Source organism: Macrobrachium nipponense, chromosome 15, assembly GCF_015104395.2.
Source record: "Macrobrachium nipponense isolate FS-2020 chromosome 15, ASM1510439v2, whole genome shotgun sequence".
In the NCBI taxonomy this organism is placed as follows: Eukaryota; Metazoa; Arthropoda; class Malacostraca; order Decapoda; family Palaemonidae; genus Macrobrachium; species Macrobrachium nipponense.
Genome location: NC_087208.1, coordinates 10290427 through 10301603, shown reverse-complemented (window position 1 = coordinate 10301603; position 11177 = coordinate 10290427). Strand labels below are relative to the sequence as shown.

At 40.6% G+C, this 11177-nt stretch overlaps 1 protein-coding gene across 1 annotated transcript in view; it reads right to left on the bottom strand.

Annotated features, from left to right (window-relative positions):
• Positions 1-4040: 4040 nt before the first annotated feature.
• The window catches only part of LOC135226953 (probable E3 ubiquitin-protein ligase HERC1), a 232033-nt gene continuing 224896 nt past the window's right edge, over positions 4041-11177 (bottom strand). The window contains exons 13-14 of the mRNA XM_064266636.1: positions 4903-5040; positions 4041-4196 (exon numbers count right to left, since the gene is read on the bottom strand). Of these exons, the coding sequence (XP_064122706.1) occupies positions 4180-4196; positions 4903-5040 (155 nt within the window). The 3' untranslated portion in view covers positions 4041-4179. The remainder of the gene's footprint in view (positions 4197-4902; positions 5041-11177) is intronic.

The following is an 11177-nucleotide window of genomic DNA, read 5'->3' as shown; positions in this document are numbered from 1 at the left end:
TACTATTTCACGTAGCGACACGGGCTGAGCCCAGAAAAGGGATTTTGACGAAGGAAAAATCTATTTCTGGGCAAGGGCCCGTGTCGCCCATGCATATCCTCCCACCCTTCTTATATTCCCCACTCTTGGGGCCCTAGCTTGACAGGCTATCCAAGGATGACGTAGAGGCGCTGGTGGTAGCGTTGGGGGCGCTAGTAGTAGTCGTAGCTGGGAGCGGGCCTTACATCGGCCCTCTCTGGTAGAGGGATTTCGAAGAGGGATGAATCTAAATGGTAAGAGACCCGTGGTAGTGGTTTCACTTGCCCCAGAAACCATACCGACACCTTTTATATAAGGTGAGCAAGTCAGAATGTTCTGACATTTCCATTTTAGCTTTTTTCTCTGGTATGTTAGCAATAATTTACCTTAGAAATGTGTGCTAAAGGAACATTTCACTGGGCGACACGGGCCCTTGCTCAGAAATAGATTTTTCCTTCGTCAAAATCCCTTATCTAATACAGTATGTATAAGCAAACTTATTGCTATTGCCGCATAAGAAAAATACAAACCTTTACCATAATAAAGATATTCCTACTATATTGGTTATGAAACTTCAACAATAATGTGCTGTACTTAAAGCAAAATTCCAACTTGGAATGTACAATTCTTTCATGGTGGTCAGCAACTTAAATTTTTTTTTTTATTGTGAAACAGATGAAACACTCATCAATGTACAAGTAATACACTGCTCAGCAAACTGGCAGGTGGCAAAGGCCAATCTTGCATCATGGACTGAGTATTTATGAGCCATGTTAAACAAATTTATAAAAATCTAGTTAAATGTTAATTTGAAAAACCTAAATTCTGTACAGATTTCCAAAATTAGAGGATTTTAAAATTAAGCTTTTTTCAAAATACCCACATGTAAAATAATGTACACAACTGACCTCAGGAAATAATCATGCATGGACTCCTTCACAATCCCCATAAGATTCAAAGCAACAAAAATGCTACAGATTCACCATATTACATATCAACAAGGACAAAATTAGCAGCATGTAGATACAAATACAGTACTAAGACATTTAACAACTAACAAATGCCAAATAAAAAAATCCCTTTCATGCACATTAAAAACTGATTAAAAGTTCAATTTTAAAGTTGATAAATTGAAAAACTTACCGATGGTAGTAATGAACCACAAGCTTTCTCAATTGAGCCATACTGTTTGAAATCCTCCTCTGTCTTTTCAGCAAGTTGAGCAGGAGTTAACAGTGTCAGCATTAATTCTAAGGCCTCTAATCGTGACTGGAATACAAACACCAAACACTAGTATTCTGTATCATACAAAATTTGAACAACATGCAGCAAAACTGGACTTCTTAATAAAAAGAAACAGCAAATTGTGCACAGTGGACACGCATTACACTTCAGCAGTCATGTGAATTCCAAAGGATATTTTAGAACCATAAACCTAAATGTAACCTAGATATGTGATACACATTAAATGTGCTAACAACCAAAGAAAACAAAAAACTAAAACATGTTGAATTTTCACAATGAGGGGTTGTCATGACTTAAAATTAGTACTGTATTTGAAAAGTTTGATTTTAACCAAGTAAAAGGTGCTTAAGGACTCGGTTGCCTTAAACTGCTCACAGAACAAAAACTGTAAAAAAATTATTTGTTTATCACACAAATAAACTTCAGGGATTACTAATATCAGTCAGCTTGTTTGAAAGACCAAAAATAGGATCCAACATACATAACAAGGAACAACAAAACCACCTTCTATTACCAAGTAATTCACTGAGAAGACTTTTTTTAAAGGTAATTTCTCCAAAAGAATATTTACCATGGTTAACAATTAGCAGTTTCATTAAAAAATTGAGTTAAAATTTTTCTCTCTCATATTAATAGCTGTTATAAACATCTGAATGAAATTAAAGCTATGGCCTCAGTTTTCTTTACATTTAGTTGGGAGGGGGGAAGAAACGTGGTATAAAATTTAAGCATGATAAATCAACAGGGGGAGGCAGATCATCATGGAGTAAAATTTCTAGTAGTTTCTCAGTCTTTAATGAACGACTATACATGACAGCAAGTTGTGGAAGAGTCCATATAATACAATCAATGGTAGACTGAATGGCTTGTATTTGACCAGTAAGAACTGTTCCAAAAGGGTGTGAATACAAAATGATGCCATTTTTCCACAATTATAGCATAATTCACACTGTTAGCAGTCTTAGATCTTAGTAAAAATCATAAAGATGAACTTGTCTGTGTTAAATTTTGTTGTATTTAAGAATCAACACCCTGTAATATGTTTACTTAACAGTATTCATGAAGTGTACTACACATATAGACTAACAAGTATCTGAGGTAAGAGATGGGTAAGATAGTTAAAAATTTCAATGATTAATTAAACAAGCACTTAGTTCATAACAGAAGTGAGTTATTCCCATAAAACCCTCTTGTTAACTCTTGATTAATTAATGGATATGTATAAATTTTGTGATAGAAATTTAACAACTTCATTTTAGCTAAGGTTCTTTTCAAAAGAGACACTTGTTTCTTATGTGTGTCTTTATGAGACAGTATATTTTCTTAGGTTATTATTAGGGCATGAGACCAGGCTGCCTCTTGTTAAGTTCATTTAGTCAAGCTAACAGATGAATGGAAGGACCCTTGAGCTCTAATTCAAATTCTTCTGTGCCATATAGGTCTACTGACATATTTTTCTTTCAATTGGTCACAAAGAGGGAAGTAAATTTAACGTGTTAATGGTAGAAACCACTGAAGTTGGCTGATTTCTACAGGTCTGCAGAATTATCCTCTCTTATTCCCCATCAGTGGGATATGTGGAAATACTTGAAAGTAAGCAGAATATATAGTATATTGAATAGTCAAGGGAAGATTACCTGAGAGGAGAAATTACTGGAAAATTACTTTGCAAACAAGGTGCTACATCACTGAGCATATGCAGCTGGTATCAAAAATTATCAGTGAGACTAGGTGGTTGGATTCTGCTGTGTAATTACCATTAAGTTTAAGGACTTGACTTTACAAGGCAGCTTTAAAATGCCCTACAGGAGAAATTTGGCCTTTGTGATTTCTGCTACCACTTTCAATAGTTTATTGGTACCAGCTATATGGAAAGATGATTCTCCATTTGGTGTGCAGAAAGAGACACTGGCATCAAAGTTGAAGTCAAGCATTAGATCTCTTCTTTCCGTATTTCCCTTAACCTCCTCTTATTTCTAACTAATGAACACCATGTTCCTTGGATCTTGAATTTCAAGTCAATGGACCCTGTGGGTACTTATAACATGAATAGGGCTCATCTTCTGAATAATAATAATAATAATAATAATAATAATAATAATAATAATAATAATAATAATAATAATAATAATAATAATAATAATAACAACAACAACAACAACAACAACACCATTATAGACCACAGTCACGTTATTTACTTTCACTGATTTCTATTGTGTAAGTTGAAACTTCTGATTCTACCAATACCAATGTATTTGGGGAGAAGTGGAAGCTCAGATATCTATAAATAGTCAATATAAGCCTTCTCTTCTGTGCATAAGTATCACTGTAGCACTACCATTATTGCACACAGACGACGATACTTTTGTATGCAGATTCAGTGATAAAGACAAAGAAATTCAATGGCCTAACAGACCTGTATTCCATTGTGTGCTGAGTATAATATCTAAGGCTGAGAACTAGAAGCGCCACTGTCATAAAACCATGTTTTCAGAAAAACGCATTTAAAATATTGCTTCCTTTAATAAAATTCAGGTAAGTACAAACAAACGAAAGCTTTTTTGGGGGTGATTGCTAATCTTATAACATTGGCCATTATAGCACTGAAACAGAGATAAATTTCTAGTTAGTGACGGTCTTAACTACAATTGGCCATTTTTTGACATTGGCCCTTTTAGTTCTCAGCCCTAGATATGTATCAATGAGTATTATATAATGCATATAGAGTATTAAACGAATTAGTACTAACTTTAAAAGAGTATCTTACCTCAGCTCTGGTTTGCTGAGTAACCATAGATGACAATATGACATCAGGGCCTGGAGGTAGGTTAAGACCAGTTTTCACAGAGGATAACTGATGGTCTTCAGCCCCAACAAACCTCAGTATTTCAACACAACGACCAATAACCAGGGCAGTCACTTCATCCAATGACCTACAAAATTTTAGTAACATTGTTAAACTATCTGAACATTACAAAAACATTATAAATCTTAAATGTGTACCTTGCAAAACATTTTAGTTTTTGGAAAAAGTACCTTGCAAAAAATGAAACTTCATTTCTGGAAGAAATGTCTAGACCTCTGCAAAGGTTTACCTCCCATACATGATAAAATTATCATTGTCATACAGTTTTTAAAAAATAAAAATTCCTCCATTAAAAATCTTATACTATAAACAAAACTGTACATACTAATTCTACCAGTAACTAAGAAATGGCAATGATATCAGCACTACTCAAATTACTGAAAGCCATGTTCTCTAAACTATTTTCTTCAACTACTTAATACCTGACTTACAAGAAAATGGAATTACAATAAGTTTCTTTCAAACTACTTTTTGGGTACCATGAAATTCATCAATTTCATTTTTTTTTTTTTGCAAAGAGCCTAACACCATTCAGATATAGTAATGAAAATACTTTAAAAATTGACCAAAAGTATCAATATACCCAATGACAGTAATAATTAAAATTGTATTTTCACCAAGGAAATATCTACAAACAATAGTTAGAGGCATATAACACAAGTTATTTAGCCAGAGGGGCACACATGCATGTTGTGGACAGAAAACAGTGGAAATTTAAGTAAAGAAAATATTACTTATGAGGTCCAAAGCAAAATACAAAATATATTACTTACAATTCTGCAGACCCTTTAGGTAATAAAGGGCTGGTTTACAGCAATCAAAAGCAAAAAGACTCTGAGTTACTATATGGAGACTGGCTTCCTCATAGCAAACACCTTCCTCAGTTGCATCATGACCACTTTCATCAGCATCTGTCAAAACAGTTTGTAATACTTGAAAATTACAAAAAGCACAATCTGATAATAGATAAAACACTAAAATGGACAATAAATAATGAATTCAAAAAAGCCTAAAATGAAGTGGAAAACACATAGCCCAAGATCACATTCTAATCAGATTTAAGAAATGCAAATTACCATTAAATACCAATTTCATTCCCTCCAACAAAACATAAGCTTTCTAGACATCATGCTATTTTGATAGTTCAAACGCAAGAACAACCATCTAAAAATGCATATACTTGAATATCTTAATAGTTTTATCACTAAAAGTATATTTAGTCATGAAACTGACATAACAATACATTACTTAGTGAATACTACTTCTCAGTCAAAATACCACGTATAGTACAGGAAAAATTTTCTGCAAATAACGGGTAGATATGTTCCACGTATCTTGAGAACATGAATACAGGGGGGTTTATTGTATTAGATAAAGAAATGCTTTACATCTTATTAAATTACTTCTTATTCTAATTTCTATTATTTCTAACTCAATAGCATAGGACAGATAGATTAATTGAGTACTACATAGACTTTCCAATACTGCTCATAGCATATGCTGCAACTCTACAGGAACTCAAAAAATTTATAAAGAGCTCTCTACCCTTATCTGAGTGCCCAATAACAAAGCTTGGGTTACTCATACTATATTCGAAGACTGGTTTTTCCATTTGTTGTGAGAATGGGATTTCTTTCAGATTCTCTTAACCTGGATAATGCCCCTGGGCACCCACAGCACTTAGATGATTTCCATCTGGATGTGAGAATGTGTACCACCTAACGCAACTTCACTCCTGCCAATGGATCAAGGCATAATAGCCAATTTCAAGAAATGTTACACTCATTGCACTTACAGGAAGTGAATGAACCTGGTGTGACTTTGTGAATTTTAGAAGGGACACAACATTTATAACTGCATCAAGAATATTGATGCTGCATGGTGTGAAGCATAAGTATGGTCAAGTTAAAGGAACATGGAAGACTTTATGCCCACTGTTTGTCAACAACTTCGGAGGATTTAATCAGGAAGAGGAGGAAAAAGGAATTGTTAATAGTCCACTTGACACAAGTGAAAGGCTACAGCTTGACTTGGGGGGAGAGGACCTAGAAGAGCTATTTGAGTCTCATTCAGATGAGTTAACATAAGAAGATTTAATGGAGCTGAAAGAGACAAAATGAACAGAAGAACTTGAAAAAGAAGAACCTCTTCCTTTACAGAAGTTTGAATCGAAAGTGATGGCTGAGGGAATTTCTCTTATAGAGAAACCTTTAACTATTTTTGTGAATCAGGACCCAATTCCTGAGATTCTCAACAACCATCAACAATGTATCCAGTATTATTGTCTCATATATGATGAAAAGAAAAGAAAAACAATGCAAACTTCCTTAGACCAATTCTTCAAACCAGTGCCCTTAACCTCAAGAACCTCCCCACCTCCTGTCCTGAGTCCATTATATTCTACCACTGTGCCAACAAGCACTGTTCTGGCCAAGATCAACTAGAAGAGAATTCTTTATCATTGGGTGGTCTGTCTTGAGGAACCCTGGGCAGGGCCATGAGAGTGTAACCCCTTTGATCACTCACGTGGGTACCAAAAAGGTTTTTTCCCAAGTCATTTATTTGAGTGAAATTTATGATTGCTTTCTTTATATCTATGATCATGTTGTGTAAAAGTATACATGATATGAGCCCATCATCGCAAAATGACAAATTTTCTCAGACAATTTGTATTTTTCATAGCCACAAACCTGAGGTCTTAACAATAGGATAATTTTCTAGAGCCTAGCTGGATCCGGTAAAATCACAGATGAAAGAAAGGAATCTTGTGAGATCTGGCACCTCATGTGTATATTGGGTGAAAAGTGTTCAAGGACCACGCACCCACGCCACAATGTTCAGTCTTTCCCAACTCAGGATGCCTTAGCCAGACAGAGGGTGCTAGAGGTGGGCAGTAGAACGTTAAGACCTCAGGCTTGTAGCTATGAAAATACAAATTGTCTTAGGAAATTTGTCATTTGTTCATACGCGAACAAAACCTTCAGTCTTAACAATAGGATAGACTTTTACTTGGAGGGAGGTACAAAACATCCTAAACTGGCTGGGGCCTACCCACCAGTCCCGCTCCAGAAGAAATAACTTCTGGAGAGGGACTGATGCCCATGAGAAGCTAGATACTTTGATATCCAACCACTTAGACACTGAGCGACATACAATGATATATAGGAGAATCATTGTATAGGGAACTAAAGAGAAACTTTGACTGTCCAATAACAAACCAACACACCAGGATTTGATTTGTTACCACTCCGACAACAAACACAGACAGATCTGGAAACCATTCTCTGCCTGAGGCCACAGAGGGGTACCAAAGTCATCCTGAGCTCTGTGAAGTCATCAGCCAGTTCAGGGCTTGAAGGATCAACAAAACGGAGGGAAGGCATACACCAGGTTGTCCCAGGGATGTTGGAATGCACCCTCTGCTAATGCTAGAGGATCCGGAACCACTGAACAGAATATCTCCAGTTTCCTGTTGAACCGGGTCACAAAAAGGTCCCGCATGGTCTCCCCCAAACCTGGAAGAGCTTGTCTGCTACTACCTGATGACGAAACCACTCTGTACCTAGGATCTGATCCCAACGACTGAGCTTGTCTCTGACCACATTCCATTTCCCTGGGATATACCTGGCTGAGAGCTCTACCAATTGCTGACTGCCCATTGGTGAACCTCAACAGTCAAGGCGTGAAGTTGACGTGAAAACCAGGCCTCCTTCTCTTCACAATATCGACCACCGTGCTGTTGTCCGACATGAAAATGACAGAATGACCCTCTACTTTCTTCTGAAACTCCTTCAGACCCAGAAAGGCTGCCTTCAACTCCAATACGTTGCAATGCTGCTGTTTGTCCTCCAAACTCCAAATGCCTGAGGCCACAAATGAGCCCCCCAACCTGCGAGGGAGACGTCTGAAAACAGAAGGAAGTCTGGGGGGGAGAGAATGCAGAGGAACACCACCCTTCATGAGATTTCAGTCGTCCAACCACCAATGAAGGTCTTCTCTCACTTCCAGAGACAGAGGAACCCTTAATAGGGACGAGTCCTCCACCAGAGACCAAAATTCCCTCAGCCTCCATTGTACAGACCGAAGATGAAGACTCCCATGAGGGACTAGCTACTCCAGAGAAGACGAAATTCCCAGAAGAACCTGCTACTGATGAGCTAACTAATGTGGTATCGACAGGAAGTCGCGCACCAACACTCGCAACTTCTCCAACCTCTGATCCAAGGAGAAAACTCTTGAAACCGCTGTAACGATGACCATGCCCAGGTAGAGAATCCTTTGACTTCTTTTCTTGGTTGACCACAATGACCAGTTCCAGACAAAACCGAAACAGACGATCTCTGTCCTGCAGCAGCTTCTCCCTGGACCTGCCAAGACTAACCATCGTCGAGGTACCTCACAAATGGATCCCCTGAGAATGGGCCCAACTTGACACAAGAGAGAAGACCCTTGTGAACACTTGAGGGGCCTGTGGTCAACCCAAAGCACAGGACTTTGAACTTGAAGACCTTGCCTCCAAGAGAGAAGCAAAGGAAACTTCTTGGACTTCGGATGAATAGGGATCTGGAAGTGCGCGTCCTTCAAATACATCAACAGCATGAAGTTGCTTTCCCTCACAGCTGCCATCACTGAACATTGGGTCTCCATCTTGAACCTCGTTTTCCTGATGTAATGATTCAAGGTGGATAAGTCGATAACAGGCCTCCAACCTCCCGACGCCTTGGGCACCAAGAAGATGTGACTGTAAAACCCCGGAGACGGACGCACCACTTCCTCTATCGCATCCTTATCCAGCATCTTCTGCACTTCCTCCTGAAAAGCCAAGAACTTCAGAGAATCTGGTGGATACACCCTCCTGAGCAGAGGCTTGTCCGAGAGCAGGGAAGAGTAGTCGAATGGCAGGAGATACCCCATCTAAAGGACATCTACTACCCACTTCACCTCCATAACTCTGCCAGGCCCACTGGCCCACCAGGCATTCCCCCCACCTGTGGCACAAGAGAGGGAGAGGTGCCTAACTCACCAACGACCTCCTTTACCTCTGCCCCTGGGGTCCCTTCTCGACTTAAAGGAACGGGAGCGAAAGGGACGTTGTCCTTTGACTTAGGCTGGGACAAACAGGGAGGCCCTGCCGAAACTGAGCTCACTTTGACGGCACTCCTACCAGGTGATGACCTTTGTAACTGCTGCTGGGGCAGGGGGAGGAGGAGGAGCTGGACGTCTCCAAGGACGAGACTCTGACTTATAGACACAGCCTGGTGCACTAATTTCTCCTATGTGTCAGCCCGAGGCCGGTCTATGGCATCTTCCAGCTCTGTCTGAGGGAACAGAAATTGAGACTCCAAACGATCCCCATTCCTTAATGCCAGCAAGGACTCAGGGTCAATGGATCTTTCCATCCTGGATAAAGCTGTGTCTCTTCTAATCAGGAGAAGGTTAACCCATAGATTAACACTGAGGTGTGCAAGATATGAGAATGCCTGCCTCTGGACTGCAACAAACTGGCAAGAGAGGAAGCACTCACCAACCCCTCTGGGGACCTGTCAGAAGCTATCTTGGCAATGACCGCCGACCAGAAGTCCAACCAAGAAACCATCTGCAACATGGAGGCTGCCATAGACTTCAAAGCTGAGGCATCCTGCGGAGACAAGGACAAAGCCACCGACCTCACCTGCTCCAAAGTCAAACCCGGCTTCAGACGAATGACATCCATGGTTAAGACCACACAACATCAAGTATGCAGAGTTTGTAACATAGTATTTCCTGTGCCTCATGAGGTGGCGGGGGAAGCAACTTGGCAGAGTCCCTAGAGTGAAGTGATCCGACCCGATCTGAAACAGAGGCGTTTAAGGGAAGTTGAAACCATGACTTGGGATCTTGCGTAGCTCCCAGCAAGGCTTCCAATGTAGGAAGGAGTGAAAGCAACTGAGCCTGAGTTCTACTCTCCAAATTGTTGAACCCACAAATGAGATAGACACCTTCTGTGAAGGAAGACAACAACGCTTGCGTGTCTCCCTCATCCTACTCCAGCAACGGAGATCGACGACGAGAAGAATGTGCAGGCTTATCTAAAGCGCCTTCCTCATGTAAACCAACAGAAGAGCCAGCAGCCAAACATCCTGATACACCAACTAACCTGTCTGGGCTGGATCCAAGCACCAACTCCTGCATCAAACCAACCACAACACTAGGGACATCACTACGCACTCTTCCAATAGATGACTCTCGTACATGGCCATGTATGTGCACGTGTGGGTGGACGCACGTACATGCATAGGTGAAGTGTCTCAAACACTCGAAATAGAATAAGAATCCCTTGGAGTCGAACCACGGGAAGTACCAGGGAGAGGGGCAGGCAAACACTAACTCCGTGCTCACAACCTTCGACCTCTTGACAGGTGCCTTGAGATCCTTACTGCAATGAATAGGCCCTGGAGAAGGAGAAGCAGAAGCATTTGCAACTTGTGCACAAATGTGAGAGGTTGCAACACACGCGTGACTCGACGCAGGGGATGAAGCAGCCTCTACAGATCGCACAGGGGAAGAAACACTAACACTCTCAGTAACACCAACACTCACAGGAACATGGGCACGCCGCTCCTCACTCGCAGACGAAGAAAGGGCAAAGTCCTTAGCCTTCCAGCCCTTGATGCGACAATGCAGCAAAGATGGGGGAGAAGGAGAGGAAGACAGCACTATCTCCTTACACAATCTCTTTGCAGGTAGGCGGGGGGTCCCCCCCGCGATGCAACACGCTTGCTTCCAAGTCCCCCTTCCCCAGCGACATAGCAGCAAACCCATCTTCTAAACCAGAGTTCATTCTCTTAAGAACCATCTGGCATCATAAAGTCTCAGACGGATCAGCAAGACAAGGGGCCAACGACATGGAAGGGAGATGCAGCAAACTGGATGGCAGAGATGATGTCACGGCAGCCAACGATGATGACACAGACAAGCTAGGCAGTGCAGTGGGGGCAACTGGGAGTGACGTCATCGATGGAAGTGACGTCATAGGCGGCAATGACATCGTGGCTTCCCCTCGATCTGA